The 19,415-nt window shown below is 39.5% G+C and overlaps 1 protein-coding gene across 5 annotated transcripts in view; it reads right to left on the bottom strand.

The window, feature by feature from the left end:
• The window catches only part of CNTLN (centlein), a 369,700-nt gene extending 351,526 nt beyond the window's left edge, over window positions 1-18,174 (bottom strand). For 4 of the 5 annotated variants that reach the window (XM_030817536.1, XM_030817587.1, XM_030817638.1 and 1 more), the window contains exons 1-2: window positions 17,746-18,174; window positions 9,820-9,908 (exon numbers count right to left, since the gene is read on the bottom strand). In XM_030817536.1, the coding sequence (XP_030673396.1) occupies window positions 9,820-9,908; window positions 17,746-18,105 (449 nt within the window). In that variant the 5' untranslated portion in view covers window positions 18,106-18,174. Of the gene's footprint in view, window positions 1-9,819; window positions 9,910-17,745 lie in introns of all 5 variants that reach the window. The other variant, XM_030817771.1, reaches the window with a different exon arrangement.
• Between the last annotated feature and the right edge of the window lie 1,241 nt (window positions 18,175-19,415).

Below are 19,415 nucleotides of genomic sequence, written 5' to 3'. Positions count from 1 at the left end.
TTGTAAAGAACATCGACACTATGAAGAAACTGCATTAACTAATGGGCAAAACAACCAGCTAGCATCATGACAGGATCAAATTCACGTATAAAAATATTAACCTTAAACGTAAACGGGCTAAATGCCCCAATTAAAAGACACATTGCCAAACTGGATAAAGAGTCAAGACCCATCAGTGTGCTGTATTCAGGAGAACCATCTCACGTGCAAAGACACACATAGGCTCAAAATACAGGGACGGAAGAATATTTACCAAGCAAATGGAAAGCAAAAAAAAAGCAGGAGTTGCAATCCTCATCTCTGATAAAACAGATCTCAAACCAACAAAGATCAAAAGAGACAAAGAAGGGCATTACATGATGGTAAAGGGATCAATACAGCAAGAGTGAACTATCCTAAATATATATGCACCCAATACAGGAACACCCAGATTCATAAAACAAGTTCTTAGACACCTACAAAGAGACTTAGACTTCCACACAATAATAATGGGTGAGTCTGACACCCCCTGTCAATATCAGACAGATCAATGAAACAGAAAATTAATAAGGATATTCAGGACTTGAACTCAGCTCTGGACCGGGGGACCTAATAGACATCTACAGAACTCTCCACCTCAAATCAACAGAATATACATTCTTCTCAGCACCACATCACATTTATTCTAAAATTGACCACATAATTGGAAGTAAAACGCTACTCAGCAAATGCGAAAGAACAGAAATCAAAATAAACAGTCTCTCAGACCACAGTACAACCAAATTAGAACTCAGGATTAAGAAACTCACTCAAAACTGCACAAATACATGGAAACAGAACAACCTGCTCCTGAGTGACTACTGGGTAAATAACGAAATGAAGGCAGAAATAAAGATGTTCTTTCAAACCAATGAGAACAAAGAGACAACGTACCCAAATCTCTGGGACACAGCTAAACCAGTGTTTAGGGGAAATTTATAGTACTAAATGCCCACAAGAGAAAGCAGGAAAGATCTAAAATTGACACACTAACATCACAATTAAAAGGACTAGAGAAGCAACAGCAAACAAATTCAAAAGCTAGCAGAAGACATGAAATACCTAACATCAGAGCAGAACTGAAGGAAATAGAGACACAAAAAACCCTTCAAAAACTCAATGAATGCAGGAGCTGGTTTTGTGAAAACATCAACAAAACAGATAGACTGCTAGCCAGACTAATAAAGGAGAAAAGCGAGAAGAATCAAATAGATGCCATAAAAAATGATACAGGGGATATCACCACTGATCCCACAGAAATACAAAACTACCATCAGAGAATACTATAAACACCTCTACGCAAATAAACTAGAAAATCTAGAAGAAGTGGATAAATTCCTGGACATATACACCCTCCCAATTCCAAGCCAGGAAGAAGTCGAATACTGGAATAGACCAATAACAAGTTCTGAAATTGAGACAGTAATTAATAGCCTACCAACCAAAAAAAGTCAAGGACTAGATGGATTCACAGCCGAATTCTACCAGAGGTACAAACAGGAGCTGCTACCGTTCCTTCTGAAACTATTCCAAACAACAGAAAAAGAGGGACTCCTCCCTAACTCATTTTATGAGGCCAGCATCATCCTGATACCAAAACCTGGCAGAGACACAACAAAAAAAAGAAAATTTCAGGCCAATATCCCTGATGAACATCGATGCGAAAATCCTCAATAAAATACTGGCAAAGCAAATCCAGCAGCACATCAAAAAGCTTATCCACCATGATCAAGTTGGCTTCATCCCTGGGATGCAAGGCTGGTTCAACATATGCAAATCAATAAATGTAATCACATAAACAAAACCATCACGTAAACAGAACCAATGACAAAAACTACATGATTATCTCAATAGATGCAGAAAAAGCCTTCGATAAAATTCAACACCCACTCATGCTAAAAACTCTCAATAAACTAGGTATCAATGGAACATATTTCAAAATAAAAAGAGCTACTTATGAGAAATCCATAGCCAATACCATACTGATAGGGCAAAAACTCAAAGCATTCCCTTTGAAAACCAGCATAAGACAAGGATGCCCTCTCTCACCACTCCTATTCAACATAATATTGGAAGTTCTAGCCAGGGCAATCAGGCAAGAGAAAGCAATAAAGGGTATCCAAATAGGAAGAGAGGAAGTCAATTTGTCTCTGTTTGCAGATGACATGATTGTACATTTAGAAAATCCCAGCTGGGCGCGGTGGCTCACACTTGTAATCCCAGCACTTTGGGAGGCCGAGGTGGGGGGATCAGGAGGTCAGTAGATCGAGACCACAGTGAAACCACATCTCTACTAAAAAAATACAAAAAATTAGCCGGGCATGGTGGCAGGCGCCTGTAGTCCCAGCTACTCGGAGAGGCTGAGGCAGGAGAATGGCGTGAACCCAGGAGGTGGAGCTTGCAGTGAGCCGAGATCGCGCCACTGCACTCCAGCCTGGGTGACAGAGCCAGACTCCGTCTCAAAAAAAAAAAAAAGAAAAAGAAAACCCCATGGTCTCAGCCCAAATCCTCCTTAAGCTGATAAGCAACTTCAGTAAAGTCTCAGGATACAAAATCAATGTGCAAAAATCACAAGCATTCCTATACGCCAATAACAGACAAACAGCCAAACCATGAGTGAACTCCCATTCACAACTGCTACTAAGAGAATAAAATACCTAGGAATACAACAGGATGTGAAGGACCTATTCAAGGAGAACTACAAACCACTGCTCAAGGAAGTAAGAGAGGACACAAACAAATGGAAAAAAATTCCATGCTCATGGATAGGAAGAATCAATATTGTGAATATGGCCATACTGCCCAAAGTAATTTATAGATTCAATGCTGTCCCCATCAAGCTACCACTGACTTTCTTCACAGAATTGGAAAAAACTACTTTAAAGTTCATATGGAACCAAAAAAGAGCCCACATAGCCAAGACAATCCTGGGCAAGAAGAATAAAGCTGGAGGCATCATGCTACCTGATTTCAAACTATACTACAAGGCTACAGTAACCAAAACAGCATGGCACTGGTAGAAAAACAGATATCTAGACCAATGGAACAGAATGGAGGCCTCATAAATAACACCACACAGCTACAACCATCTGATCTTTGACAAACCTGACACACACAAGCAATGCGGAAAAGATTCCCTATTTAATAAATGGTGTTGGGAAAACTGGCTAGCCATATGCAGACAACTGAAACTGGACCCCTTCCTTACACCTTTTACAAAAGTAAACTCAAGATATATCAAAGACTTACACATAAGATCTAGGACCATAAAAATCTTAGAAGAAAACCTGGGCAATACCATTCAGGACATAGGCATGGGCAAAGACTTCATGTCCAAAACACCAAAAGCAATGGCCACGAAAGCCAAAATAGACAAATGGGATCTAATTAAACTAAAGAGCTTCTGCACAGCAAAAGAAACTATCATCAGAGTGAACAGGCAACCTACAGAATGGGAGAAAATTTTTGCAATCTATCCATCTGACAAAGGGCTAATATCCAGAATCTACAAAGAACTTAAATTTACAAGAAAAAAAACAATTCCATCAAGAAATTGGCAAAGGATATGAACAGACACTTCTCACAAGAAAACATTTATGTGGCCAACAGACATATGAAAAAATGCTCATCATCATTGGTCATTAGAGAAATGCAAATCAAAACCACAATGAGATACCATCTCATGCCAGTTAGAATTGTGATCATTAAAAAGTCAGGAAACAGGGCCGTGCGCAGTGGCTCATGCCTGTAATCCCAGCGCTTTGGGAGGCCAAGGAGGGCAGATCACAAGGTCAGGAGATCGAGACCATCCTGGCTAACATGGTGATACCCCGTCTCTACTAAAAATACAAAAAATTAGCCAGGCATGGTGGCGGGCACCTGTAGTCCCAGCTACTCAAGGGGCTGAGGCAGGAGAATGGCATGAACCCGGGAGGCAGAGCTTGCAGTGAGCCAAGATTACGCCACTGCACTCCAGCCTGGGCAACAGAGCGAGACTCGGTCTCCAAAAAAAAAAAAAAAAAAAAAGAAAGAAAATTTTAAAAAGTCAGGAAATAACAGGTGCTGGAGAGAATCTGGAGAAATAGAAACACTTTTACACGGTTGGTGGGGGTGCAAATTAGTTCAACCATTGTGGAAGATAGTGTGGCGATTCCTCAAGGATCTAGAACTAGAAATACCATTTGGCCCAGCAATCCCATTACTGGGCATATACCCAAAGGATTATAAATCATGCTACAATAAAGACTCATGCACACATATGTTCACTGTGGCAGTATTCACAATAGCAAAGACTTGGAACCAACCCAAATGTCCATCAATGACAGACTGGATAAAGAAAATGTGGCACATATACACCATGGAATACTATGCAGCCATAAAAAAGGATGAGTTTATGTCCTTTGCAGGGACATGGATGAAGCTGGAAACCATCATTCTCAGCAAACTATCACAAGATCAGAAAACCAAACACTGCATGTTCTCACTCATAAGTGGGAGCTGAACAATGAGAACACATGGACACAGGGAGGGGAACACCACACACTGGGTCCTGTCGGAGGTGGGGGCTATGGGAAGGATAACATTAGGAGAAATACCTAATGTACGCGACAGGTTGATCGGTGCAGCAAACCACCAGGGCACATGTATACCTACATAACAAACCGCACGTTCTGCCCATGTAACCCAGAACTTGAAGTATAATAATAAAAATAAAAATAAATTGTGGCACTATTGTAGTCATTTGCAGGTACACACAAAGTGGCAAAAAATTTGAGTCACACAACGCACATGTTTCCAACTGATGTCAAATAAGGTGACATTCTGCTTCAGCTCTTATACTATAAACACAAGTTTCCTTTTCACGGTTTATTTAGTACCACATTTGTCACATTTTGGTGCTTGTTTTTGATGACTTCAGTCCTTCAAATGACCATCAAGCACAGTGCTGAAGTGCTGGCTAGTGTTCCTAAGTATAAGAAGGTTGTGACATGCCATAGGGAGAAAATAATGTGTTAGATAAGCTTTGTTCAGGCATGAGTTACAGTGCTGTTGGCCAAGAGTTCAACGTCAATGAATCAACAATAAATGAAGTATCTTTAAACAGAAACATACATAAAATGAGGCCATGTGTTGATCAGTTGACAAAACTGTCGTGACCAGAGGCTCACAGGAACCTAACGCCTTACTTCCTCTAGGAGAAATAGTTCAGTGTTAGCTAATTAAGTATTTGTAGTGACTTTACAGAACATTACTGTTAATAACTAGAATTGTCTGTAAACACTAAAGTAATTGTAGGAAAAATAGCATGATATCTAGGATTTGCTTCAAAATCCATTAGTGGTAGAAGGAGAGAATAGAGGTTTATAGATGAAACAAGATCGTCCGTGTGTTGATAACTGTTCAAGGTGAGTGATGGGTACACATGAGTGTTCGATAATGTATTCTCTCTGTCTTTGCATCTAATTAAAATTTTTCCATAATAAAAAGTAAAGCATATACACAAAACACAACTACACAGACAGTCCAAATGGGTACTACTGGCATATGAAGTAGAGTAGTATAATTCTTTAATTGGGCAGGATTATTCTTTCCATTTCAAGATGTTTAGCAATCTCAGCCTCTATTCACTAGGTTGGTAGCACAACCGGTTGAAACCAATATACAGGGCAAACTTTATCCAAAAAGCCATTCATCACGGCATTATTATACTATTTTTAAAAATAGCCTTAATGTACAACAAAATTACAGTGGTTAAATACAAATATGCTATATCTAAATAATAGAATATACAATAACCCTAAAAATGATATTATACTTCTTTCTGAAAGGATGAGCTAACAACATGACACTGACAATCCCAACTCACACCACATTAAATAAATCCTTATCAACATGGGAAACAAGAGAAACAGCCATAAATGAACTATAAATTTGACAAATATCTTAAAAACAGAAGCATAGACTCATAGAGACAAATAAATCGAGGGAGAAAAATTATAATCCAGAACCTAAATAGAAGTCTACAGAAGAGGATGCTGCTTTTCATAGAAGAGGCCCCAGAAAGGCTATAAGTACCTAATTAGTAAGTACAGAGAGCAGAAGCCCACAGGAATCAAAACAATTAATTAAGAAACCATTCACCAAAAAAAGCTGAGCCTCCCAATCATCTATGTTCAGAACAGCTACCTGCAGCATTTGCCTACATCAAATGGCCAAAAACTGCATTCAAAACCATTTGTCCAGCAAAGATCCCTACTCACAGTGTTGGGCAAGCAACAGAATTAGAAAACGGCCTGATTTAAAGGACCGAACTCTCATTCACTACAATGAAGTCTATCTACTACACACCTTTCAGGAAAGCCTGTGGATAGTCCCTTCCCCAAGCCTTACAAAAAGCCCATAGGCAATCGTTACATTCAAAGAAGAAACCTTCTGGTAAACAGATACACAAAAAACACAAAGCAAACCCATATGAGCAACATACCTATATAAAGCAAGGCAGTGAAGCTTCATTATACACTTGAAGAAAATCAACAGCATCAAAGAGAAAGACAAGGAAATTTTTTTTAATTTAAAGAAGAGAAAGACTAGGAAGAACAAACAGAAGTTACCCAAGAGAAAACAAAGATAATGCAAGAAACAGAAAAGAACTCAAAAATTATAATCAGAAAGATTAAAAAATTATTCTATTAAAGAAAGCTACTTTGAAAAATGAAAAAATTAAAAAATAAGTAATTTTTAGAAGTAAAAATTTGATTTCTAAAATTTTAAAATTCAAATAATCAAAGAGAATCTTCATCCATTCGGGCTGCTATAACAAAATACCTTAGATTGGGTAATTTATAAACAACAGAAATGTATTGCTCACAGCTCTGGAGGCCGAAAAGTCCAAGATCAAGGCACCAGCAGATTCAGTGTCTGGTGAGGGTCTGTTCCATGTAAATGACACCTTCTGTATCCCTACATGGCAGAAGAGAAGGAAGGCTCCTTAAACCCCTTTATAAGGGCACTAATCCCATTTATGAGGGCCGAGCCCTCATGATGTAATCACTTCCAAAAGGCCTCATCAATATTATCACATTGGGTATCAGGGTTCAACATATGAATTTTGGGGGGACACCAACATTCAGATCATAGCATAGAGCAACAGAAGAATTCCACTTATTGATGGAACAAAAAGTACGAAGGCCACTGAGGAGATACAACAAAAGATAAAAAGATGGAAAACATGAGATAAGAGAGAAAAGAGTAAAGAAGGTCAAATCCATAAGATCCAACCTCTAACAGAGTGCTAAAACAAAGAATACAATGAAGAAAAAATATGAGAACATTTTATCAATCAAAAGAAAATCTTAGTCTTGAAATGGAAAGGCCCACCAAAGGCTAAGAAGGATAAATTTTCAAAGGACCCAAATAAACAGATGATACTGAGATTTTACAATAGCGCACCTAAAGAGAAAATCCTATAAGCTTCAAGCAAGTATCTAGGAAGAAACAAGAATTACATTGATGGGCTCCTTGGTAGCGTTACTGTATGCTCAATTTAGATAACAGAACTATGCTTTCAAAAATCCAAGGCAAAAATACATGGACATAAAACATTATGTTTAGCTGAAGTGCCAACTAAGCATAAGAGCAAAAGAAAGACATTTTCAGTCATTTAAGGAGTCAGAAAATGTACCACCTGTCCATCCTTTCTGAGAAAAAAAATACTTGAAAATAATCCGACAAAAAAGAAAAGAACAATCTGGCAGAAACCATGTACTAAGTTCAGCTGTACAACGAAAAGAAAACCTATGATGACAAACGTGAGTAAGTTTAGAAAGTAATTTGTCCAAATCCACACCATAAGCCAAAGAGGACAACGAAAAATGTTCTCAGCCTGTTATACAAATGTCTGACAAAGAACATAGACATTCTTTATAAGAAAAAGTAAAGAGAAAGGCAATGAGAAATTCCAGGGGGGAAATGCTGTCCAGGAAGTCCACGGTTTAAAAATTAAACAGACCTAAATGGATCATAATTTGGATAACTAATGGACTACACAGAAAGATCATCGATTTGACCTTGATATTTAGAATATTCTTTTTAACAGACATAGGTTGAATATTCAGCATATCATTTTCACTTCTCAATGGATGTGAACATACTACATGGTTCTCTAGGAAATATTTACATAGTCATAAAATTATAAATGCCACTTATCGTTTCCAATTTTAAAAACAAACTCAAAATCCAAAGTATCTCACAGTGTAATCTACAGACATCAGAATTACCTGGAAATGTTATTTTAAACTTTATTTTAAACCTAGATCCCATCCCTAGAGATTCAGTAGATCAGGTGAAAGGTCCAGAGATCTTCATTTTAATAAATTCTCCAAGTATAACTTGTGCACACTAAATTTTGAGAGTCATAGCTATAAAGCAGTAATCTCCAAAATTTCTCATTACACCTTATCAGCAAAAGACTTTTGAACACCTACCTCTAATATACATATATATGTTTATTTATAAATTGTATGTTAAATGAATATATACTTTGTATATTATAAATATGAAAAATGGACATTGTAAAGAATGAGGAAAATGACCTAACAATAATTTAATATCTGCTTCTGTTTAACCAAGAGAAAAGTAAAAATTATGGATAGGTTTAGAAAGTTTTAAAAAATAACAAATAAAAGGAGAGGAGAATAAAGAATCATGGAAATGACAATTGAAGTCCCAAGCCTTCTCTAGAATGCTTATTCTACTAAAAAAACAGAGGGAGTCTGAGAGTGATCACATTCATCTCAAAAATGATTGAGGAAGTAACAAGGGTACTTCAACAAAAGACTTAATTCTGATCATCAGAAGGAAAAAAAATGATTGATGAATTAGACATACATGCAACATGAGAAGAAACTGATTATACTATTTTAAGTGTTCATAATAACCAAAGATGGTAAAATTAGACATACTCAGGCATGTATCACAGATTTTTAACAAGTCAAATCTCAGACAACACTGGAATGATCCCAGGACTAGAGACTACAAGGGTGAATATAATTCAAGTAATAAAAAATGATATTCAGATTTTAGGATCATCATTCCAATTTTTAAAAAAGGAAAAGGTATCTATATGCTTAGCTTCTCATTTAAGAAGTATAATGAAATCCATTTATTACGAAAGCAAATGTTTTAATTACTGTGCTAAGTGTCACAGGAATACTGTATACCAAATGTTTGATAGGGAGAACCCAGCATCATTCCACTGTTTCTAATAACCAAGGAGAGGCCCAACAATCTACAGTTAAATGACTGGGCAGTTCCTACAGGATAATATGGAGCACTAAGTAAAATCCTTTAACCCATTCCAGAACACTTACTCTACACTGGCAAGGTCATCCCAGGCTTTCAATTACACACTGCAATTCTCTTAGGGGAAAACTGAGTCACGTCTAGTAAGTTCCCTATAGAGGCAGTCTATGGAGTAAAATGTCAAACAACAGGGACTTCGCCAATTTTTAAGGTTGAACTGTAACAGCTCAAGACACACACACACAATATTTAAGACATAGTTTTATCTCTTAGCTACACACTCTCCAAATATGTCAGAATATGAACAGGAACAGGGCCTACCTGTACTTAGCGAACTGGCACCCTTCATAATAAATCCAACAATTGTAATTTTCAGCTCCACATTTATTTAGAAATTAAATGAATCTCTTTAGGAGATTAATGATAAGTACTAAGTTTAATAATGAAGAGAAACAAACTCAACACACCAAATACTCATGAAAAAATAATTTGAGAGCTCACCTTTCCACAACCAAACTGACCACTTGTGTGAGATCTGGGTTTGTAACCTGGAGACGTTTCCACAAAGACCATACAAATTCTTTATCAGCCTTAAAGAAATAAAAGAGAATTTAGATGCATTGCTTTGTAGTGATAGTGAAATAAGATACTACATTAAATTTTAAAATGAAAAAACAATTACTTGATCCCTAGTTGTATAGCTACATCAACTGATTCTCTTTAAAGGAATGGGGTAAAGCTTTATTTTAAAAAGTTATTACACAGATAATCCACATTCACTTTTACTATTTCTATCACCTATATTTTGGGATGTAACTGTTGAAACGCTAAATATCTAGTTAAATTTGCTCTAAAAGGAAACTTCCCTCCCTGCTGCCCCATTTTCAGCTCCCCTTTTATCAAAACTCCTTGAAACAGTTGCCTGTAATTACTATGTCTATTTCCTGCCTCCCATTCACTCTATAATGCTTCCTAGTAAGATTTTCCTAACCACCGTTATGCTAAAATCATTATTCAAGGTCCTCTATATTGCCAAATCCAAAGGACAATGGGTAGTTTCAGTCCTTATTACCTAGGTTAGTTGTTATTAACCTTGGCTGACAGGAATCTCTTTTGGGAGCTTTTAAAAAACAGGGATGAATTAGAGATTCTGATTAATTGGCCTTAGGTTAGAGCCAAGCATCAGTATGTTTTAAAAGTGCCTCGAGTGAATCTGTGCACTCTGGGTTGAGAACCACTGCCCTAGGTGACCTCACATCAAGCCCATGATTTTAAATACCAACTCTACACTGAGACTCGCACATTTCTATCTAGAGCCATTTCCTCTACTCTTAGGTCCAGACTTGTAGCTCCAACTGCATATTCAATAATTCCACTTGAAAACCTAATAGATATCTTAAATTTAACTTGTCCAAAATAAAATTATTGGTTCCTTACCCTCTCACAAATCTGCCCTTCTCCCCCCAAGAAACTGATACTGCCATCTATTCATTTATTCAAAGATCTAAAACAGTGGTGTCCAATCTTTTGGCTTCCCTGGGCCACAGTGGAAGAAGAAGAATTATCTTGAGCCACATATAAAATACACTAACACTAACAATAGTTAATGAGCTAAAAAAAAAAATTGCAAAATAAACCTCATAATGTTTTAAGAAAGTTTAAGAATTTGTGTTAGGCCACATTCAAAGCCATCCTGGGCTGCATGCGGCCCACCCGTGGGCCAGGTGTTAGGGTTAGGTTGATCTAAAACTCAGGAGTCAATCTTGTTTATTCTTTTTTTTTTTTTTTTTTTTTTTTTTTTGAGACAGAGTCTTGCCCTATCGCCCAGGCTGGAGTGCAGTGGCGCAATCTCGGCTCACTGCAACCTCTGCCTCCCAGGTTCAAGTGATTCTTCTGCCTCAGCCTCCTGAGTCGCTGGGACTACAGGCACGCACTACGCCCAGCTAATTTTTGTATTTTTAGTAGAGACAGCGTTTCACCATATTGGCCAGGCTGGTCTCGAACTCCTGACCTCATGATCTACCTGCTTCGGCCTCCCAAAGCGCTGGGATTACAGGCATGAGCCACCATGCCAGGCCAATCTTGGTTATTCTTTTCTCCTCACACTTCATATCCAAATCATCAATAAACCCTACTGTCCTCATCTACATCATAGGCAAATTCTGACCACTCTCACCACTTCTACCACTATCACCCTAGTCCAAGTCAATTCCGTCTCTTGCCCAGCTATCTATCATGGTCTCATAGCCTTACAACTCAAAACTCTCCAGTGAGTTTCCATCAAATTAGGAAACTAATCCAAACTCTGTGTCAAGGCTACAAGACTCCATATGGCCTGGCCCATATACACATCCCCAACCTCATCTGTCACTTTCCTCCTTGTTCACACAGACTTTCTTATTCTACTTGCTCTACTTGAACCAGGACCAATGCACATACTGCATCATCCATCACATTTTCACATAGAGTATTCCCTCACTTCAAGTCTTTGCTTAAATAATAGCTCAAGTGAATTCTTCCCTGACTACTATCATAGCCACCAAAACCCCCAACTCTCTAGTAACCCCTTTTCCAGTTACAATTTTTTTTCACAGCACACTTCATTTAATAATCCTGTATGTTTAGTGATTTGGTTTTACTTGTGTGGCAGATATCTCAATTTCTGTCTCCATCATCCATTCTCTCTTTTTAGTTACAGAAACAATTCTGCCCAAGTAACAGACCAACCTCTCTTGCCTTATGGGTTATATGACTAAGTTCTGTCAATGAAATATAAGTGCTGTTGGAAACTTGAAGGAAATCTTAAAATTAGACGTGCCTACCCATTGTTAGAAATATTCTTCCCAGTCTGTTGTTGCTTATTTAGGATGATTTTTTTGAAAAAGCAAGTTATTAATTTTACATACTCAAATGTATCCATCTTTTCAATTATGGCTTATGGATTTTATGTACCAGTTAGAAAAGCCTTCTCTATTTCAAGATTAGAAACATATTTACCCATTTCTTCTTCTGGAATTTTTGTTTTTTAATATTTTTTAATCGACAGATAAAAATTGCATATATTTATTGCATACAACATAATGTTTTATGTATACATTTTAGAATGGTTACATCAAGCTAATTAACATAACCATTAGGGCAAGCACAGTGGGTCACATCTGCAATCCCAGCACTTTGGGAGGCCAAGATGGGAGGGGATCATCTGAGTCCAGGAGTTTGAGATTGGCCTGGGCAACACAGTGAGACCCCCATCGCCACAAAAAACTTAAAAATTAGCTAGCCATAGTGGAATACGCCTGTAGTTCTCAGGAGACTGAGGGTGGGACGATTGCTGAGCCCAGGAGGTCAAGGCTACAATGAGCCATGATCATGCCACCATACAACCTGGGCGATAGACCAAGACCCTATCTCAAAAAAACAAAGAAAAAAACACAACCATTACCTCATACACCCACCATTTTTTTGTGAAGAGAGCACTTAAAATCTATTCTCTTAGTAATTTTCAAGTACACAATCTATTGTTATTAACCATAACACCATGCTGTACAGTAAGTCTGGTGATATGAAAAACAGTAAATTCCTTTATGAACAATAAAATGTTACAAGTGGATTGTGGAACTATGTTATGTATGAGTTTTGTGAGTTTTTCAGTTATTTAAATGCTATACTATGTTCAATTTGGATTACACCTAGAATTACTAAAAAAACTTTCATATACAAAAAATAAAGTCCCCCCCCCAAAAAAACACAGAACTAGTTTCCAAACTGTTCCAGACATTAATACAAGGAAACTATTATCAATCACTCATATTCTCTTTATATTTCCCTTCCTTCAGACACTTAAAGATGTTCTTTTTAAATAACAAAAATAATAACCTTGGCCAGGTGCGGTAGCTCACCCCTATAAGGCTGAGATGGACAAATGGCTTAAGTCCAGAAGTTTGAGACCAACCTGGGAAACACAGGGAGACAGAGACCCTATCTCTACAAAAAATACAAAAATTAGCCTAGCGTGGTGGCACACACCTGTAGTCCTAGCTACTCTGGAGGCTGAGGTGGGTGGATCCTTTGAGCCCAGTAGGTCAACGCTGCAATGACCCATGATTGCACCACTGTACTCCAGTGTGGGTGACAGAGGGAGACTGTCACAGATAAAATGAAAACAAAAAATAAAAACCTAAGATTACTCACCATAAAATTCCTTTTTTTTTTTCTGAGACAAAGTCTCACTCTGTTACCCAGGCTGGAGTGCAGTGGCGCAACCTCGGCGCACTGCAACATTCGCCTCCCAAGTTCAAGCAGTTCTCCTGCCTCAGCTTCCCATGTAGCTCGGATTAATGGTGCATGCTGCCACACTCTGCTAATTTTTGTATTTTAGTAAAGACTGGGTTTCACCGTGTTGGCCAGGCTGGTCTCAAACTCCCAGCCTCAAGTGATCCGCCCATCTCAGCCTCCCAAACTACTGTCATTATAAAATTCTTTATTCTCAGGCCAGGCGCAGTGGCTCACACCTGTAATCCCAGCACTTTGGGGGGCCAAGGCGGGCAGATCACAAGGTCAGGAGTTCGAGACCAGCCTGACAAACACAGTGAAACCCCGTCTCTACTAAAAATACAAAAATTAGCCAGGCGTGGTGGCACGCACCTGTAATCCCAGCTACTCAGGAGGCTGAGGCAGGAGAATAGCTTGAACCAGGGAGGCAGAGGTTGCAGTGAGCCCAGATTGCACCACTGCACCCCAGCCTGGGCGACAAAGCAAGACTGCATCTAAAAAAAAAAAAAAAATTCTTTTTTCTCACTACAGAACTTCCAAACAGAATCAAATAATAATTTTTAAAAATTAAAAATAAAAATTCCTAATCATTTTCACAAAGTTTATTAAACTTGGGCTAGGAAACAGTTGACGAAATATTAAATACTAGGTCTAAATTTCCCTGGAGATGGATTGGTTTTGTCTTTCATCAACTGACATGGAAATAGATACCATCTATACAAACACAGACATCCCAAATTGCCATTTTTCACTGGGTACCTAGTCCCACAAAAAATAATTCAGTGTTGGCAATATATTAAGCCCTCAATTGACCTCTACTGGAGGAATGAACTCAACAAACACTTGAAACTGTTTCCTAAATCTAAACAAATATTTGGTCATCAGAGCTCAGGGCAAACGATGTCAAGAGTTTACTTACAAAATATGGCACCAAGTAGCCACTTAGTAAATTATTAGCATGAAAAATAATTTCACAAAAAGACTCGCTAAGTAGAATACAACTACAAACAACTGGTGGAATTATACAGTAAGTTCTCAAATTTGTTTTTCTTTGTGAATAAATGAAGTTTCAACACATCTAAATTTCTAACATAAAATATAACTGGCTGACTTCTCTGATCACATACGATTCCAACATCGCCTGCTTCATAAGTTGGTTTCATCATTAAAGTTGATGAGCTTTAATGATGAAACTAATTTCACATTTCATTTAAATACCCTAATTTTTTTCCTAAAACTGGCTTATAGGTGTAGTCAATATTTTTGCCTGATACCAAAAAGTAAGCTTTATAAATGCTTATAAATGTATTACTCTTTCTATGTAAACATAACACTTTTTTCTCATCTCACTCTATAAATGGTGATAAATGTACAAATACACATGCCCTAGCATCCTTTATCACAAACAGAACACATTCTTGAATATATAATCAAAATTAAAAGTGTAGTGGAGTTAGGTTCTAAATTAGTGAAATAGGGCATTAAATGTCATGGATGCAAAATTACCCTTTGGAACACCCTTGAAAAATTCCTTAGGAAAAAGCTACATTTGGAAGCTAACCTACTACCCTCAGTAAGTCCCATACAGACAGCTTTTCTTCCCTCATTGAAATTAATCACTTTTTCTTCAGATAAGCATTATTTATAGTTCACTTGCTAATCAGGGGGCCATTTTTTTTAAAGTTTAATTAGATAATACAATCACTTAGAGTGGGAGGAGATGCTGATATTAAGAGAAACATTTGATTGCTTTCTATCACATGCTTATTCTGAGGCATTCCAACGACGTAGAATGGTATGGTGAATTACTCAAACCTCACCAAGCACACATCATTGAATTCCCATAAGTTGAATGTGAAAGCAAAACAAATCAAATGAAGCTACTACTTATGACCATGGACTAATTAGCAGTGTTCTTTTTCCTAAACTGTATGTTTCAAGCATTGCTGGGTTCTGAAATTAATTTAGATCTAGACAGCATTTTTTAAAGGAATAGAACTGAAAAAATATCGGCCCACAGTGTTAGGGTATGTATTCTTTCTGAAAATATATGTATGTATATGTGTGTACTTACTAGGTTGAGATACAAAATTTTACTTCGAGTTGTAATTTTCAGTAGTTTTAATGCTATGTATTCTTGGGTACTGTGATTTCCAGCTGAATAAATAAGTGGGAGAATATACTTTAAAAGATATAAAAGTGAATATTTAATCACCTAAATGCTTTTCTACAAAACAATTGGGAGTTCAATTACTATTTTTCCCCAAGATTCCCCAAGAGCAGGAGTCTGATTTGACTAATATTTTTATGGTGCGGGATACTGCCTACAATTATATAAGAGTATTAATATTACAAAATCTAAGAGATCATCATTCTAGACTATTATGACCATCTCTGTATTCTTACATTTGCCAAGAGTATGTCAATCATTTTCCTGGTCTATATATGTCCCAGGTCACAAAAGTCAACACCATGTTTGGAGCCACATTTTTAAAGAATGTATTTGTGCGAAGAGGTTCATCAGGCTGTTTCCAATAGACTGACTTCCTTAACCAAGTCGGTCATAAAAAAGTATCTTAGCTCTATAGCCAGCTAAAGGCCTAACTATGTGGGGAGGCAGAAGTGGGAGGAAAGAGTGTGGAAAATATGCCAAAGAGTGTCTTAGATTAGGACTCAGAGTATCAAAGGCCTTTATCATGGGTTCACATCTTAAAACTCCCCAAAGGGTGAGGTCTGCAGATGACAAATGCTTCAATTCATTGTTGTCATTTATTTATCCCTTTGCTCCTTATCCAACGAAGAACAGAAAAATGGTAAAACGAAAAGAGGGCACCACATAAAATGTCCCAACCTTGTTTAACCAAAGGCACATTCAATTTGAAGATGGTCCCGTTTTTACATCCTTCACTCAGCAAGGACCTATAAAATGGGCAAAAGAATCCAACAGAACAAACTATGAGAGAATGAATTTCTGTAATCCCAGCACTTTGGAAGGCCAAGGCGGACAGATCACGAGGTCAGGAGATCGAGACTGTCCTGGCTAACACGGTGAAACCCCATCTCTACTAAAAATACAAAAAATTAGCCGGGCGTGGTGGCGGGCACCTGTAGTCCCAGCTACTCGGGAGGCTGAGGCAGGTGAATGGCGTGATCCTGGGAGGCGGAGCTTGCAGTGAGCCGAGACTGCATCACTGCACTCCAACCTAGGCGACAGAGAATGAATTTCATGAACTGTCTTATTAAACTGATGATACTGTTCACAAAGTTACTTTGATGTTCAGCAGTTCCTAACTGGTTTCCACCTTGAAGACAGAGTGACTTAAAGATCTACTGTTCAGTGAGTTTCCCACATCCAATCTCCCAACCCTATCTAAAGGTTCTGGTAAAACAAGAAGAGATGATGGTAAGGATGCAAAACTAAAGGAAAATTCAATCTCTTTGAACATGAGTATAGTCAAGTCCATCCTTACAAAAACTCTACAAACAGGAAAGTAATGTTAATGCAATTGATTTAGCAAATGTTTTTCACTGGCAAGATCACATGAAAATGGGATTTCTCACTCAAGGACCGCGAAATTACTATAGCTGGTTAATAAACAAGTACCAACCATCATCTATTGTAAGTTCCCGACTCTGAGACTTTCTAAACGTTACTCGTCTGTGTTTACAACTTAAGTTTGACTGGGTAAAAACAAAGCCAAGTGTGGGTTTGAAATTTTTAAAACAGGCTCCTTCATCGATGGATTTTACTTTAACAAAAGTGTTTACACTATCCTGTTCATTTCAACTACTGGACCGCATGTCACTCCTGGGCCCCCGGCAGGTATCAGCTACAGTCACCACCAAGAATTTGCGCTTTGGGGGAAGGGGAGAGGATGCGACTGCGAGTATCCAAGTGACCAAAACCAAACCCGGGCGCGGAGGCGAAGCCTGTCTGGCCGCTGTTCGGAAACGGGCAGGGGCCCGGGGTCGGGGAGCGGGGCGCAGCCGCGTCCCTCCAGCCCCCGGCCGCGGGCGAAACAGGGTGTGCATCCGCCAGGGAGCGTCGCTGGGCGGGGCTGGGTAGGTCCCAAGGCAGAGGGAGAAGGGCGCGCCTCCCCACGGGTCCCGGCCCCGCTGTGGTGGGGAAAGGCCGGCTGCGAGGGTCCTCGATACCTGACACAGGGCCAACTCCTCCTTTAGGCTGCTCAGCTCTTCCTCCAGCAGCTGCGTCCGGGTCACCATCGCCTCCTCTACCGAGATGCCCTCTAGCCGTCTGGACCCCATGGGCGCGCTGAGGAGGGGAGCATGAGCCGGAGCTGCCCCCGCAGGCCCTCGCCGGCCCCCTGACCCTTCTTCGCCCGGCCAGATTTTATCACTTTTGTCCGCGACAACCTCCCGCGCTGCGCCGGCAAAACCCGAGGCCTCACTGCGCACTGCGTGTACCTCAGCTCCCCGCCCAACACGTGGGGACCTGGGGCCCAACTGTCGCGCTGGGGGCGGAGGGTGCGGTGAGGGAGGCGAACGCGCCGCCATGGCTGCGGCTGCTAACGGGTCAAGTTCCCTGTTGGAAACTCCACCTCCCTTTCGCCAACCCGGCGAGCCCGGAACGCCGAACCGCGCATGCGCGAGTCTTTTCCCGCCTTGGCCCGCGGTGTCCAGTGTTCTCTCGTCCTGGCCGGCTTCCCGCGGGCAGTGCGCCCAGCTCGAGCGTTGGGGTACGCACGCGCCGTGGCCCGAAAGGGTGAGGCCAGTCCGCGGGGCAGGCCATCCCGACGTCCTGTGCCTGAGTCCTTGGCCAGGATCGCCTGGATTTCCCGCCCACCTAAAGCCCTGCCTGCCACTTACATCCCACCTCTTAAAGCCTTCCTTGACAAGCCCCCAGCCCCAAATGATCCTTAACTGTGAAATCTCTCTCCTTCAAGGCGCCTGCCAACTTGTGTGTCACGTTTCATTGACCGCCCTGGAGTGTCAGTTACACGGCTAATCTCTCCAGCCCTGTTGTAAGCTCCTTGAGGATCAAGGAATACGTTTTACACTTAAGTGTTTTCTTCACACCCCTTGGCAAAACTGCTTTAGTACAGCTGACATCCAGCTGACTAATGTCAAGGAGATGTGGAAAGCCTTGTGCTGATCTGGGACTATCAAGCAGGTTTCCAACTTGAATGATGATCCTTTGTACACCCTTGGTCTTATGTTTTGCAAGAGTCATGATTTCCTTTGAGTTTTTATGTCAGCTTCTTTATGCGTTGGCTGGATATCAGAGGAAGTGTAGCCCACATTGCTGAACAGTTTGGGTCCCTGGAGCAGTTTGAAATCAGTAATTTGGAGCGTGGTTGAAGAAACAAGACCTACTTTATCTTTTGTTCTCTTTTTTTTCTTTTTCGTCTGGCTGTCTTTATAAACTTCAAATAGGTAGTAATCTTATCTTTCTTTGACCTTCAAATACTTTGTTACTATTGATAAGATTAATAAGGAGATGCATATTGAGCTGGCACCAGAACATCCCTGAAAGTTAGAACTGCCCTCTTCTTCAGAAAGGGTTCCAGAATACTTGGGGAAAGCTGAGATGGGGGTTGAGAGTAGAAGTAGAGAGATGACCACTTTACTGTTAACTTCATTTAATCAAAATATCACCATCTCTGCATGAGAATCTAGTCAGGATGCCAAAAGACACCCTCCCAATTAGAATCCTGCCAAAGCAAGCAAGATAAGTGGACTTCCTTCAAACTGAAGGTGAATTCCTCACAAAAATTTATTAAAGGGTACATTAGAAAAAGTATGTTTATAAGCCTGTCTTCGAACTAGCTAACCTACTGAGCATTTACCATATGCTGAGTCCAGTG

Source organism: Nomascus leucogenys, chromosome 1a (assembly GCF_006542625.1).
Source record: "Nomascus leucogenys isolate Asia chromosome 1a, Asia_NLE_v1, whole genome shotgun sequence".
Taxonomy (NCBI): domain Eukaryota; kingdom Metazoa; phylum Chordata; class Mammalia; order Primates; family Hylobatidae; genus Nomascus; species Nomascus leucogenys.
Note: the sequence above shows the minus strand (reverse complement) of the source record. Positions and strands in the feature narration are given on the sequence as shown.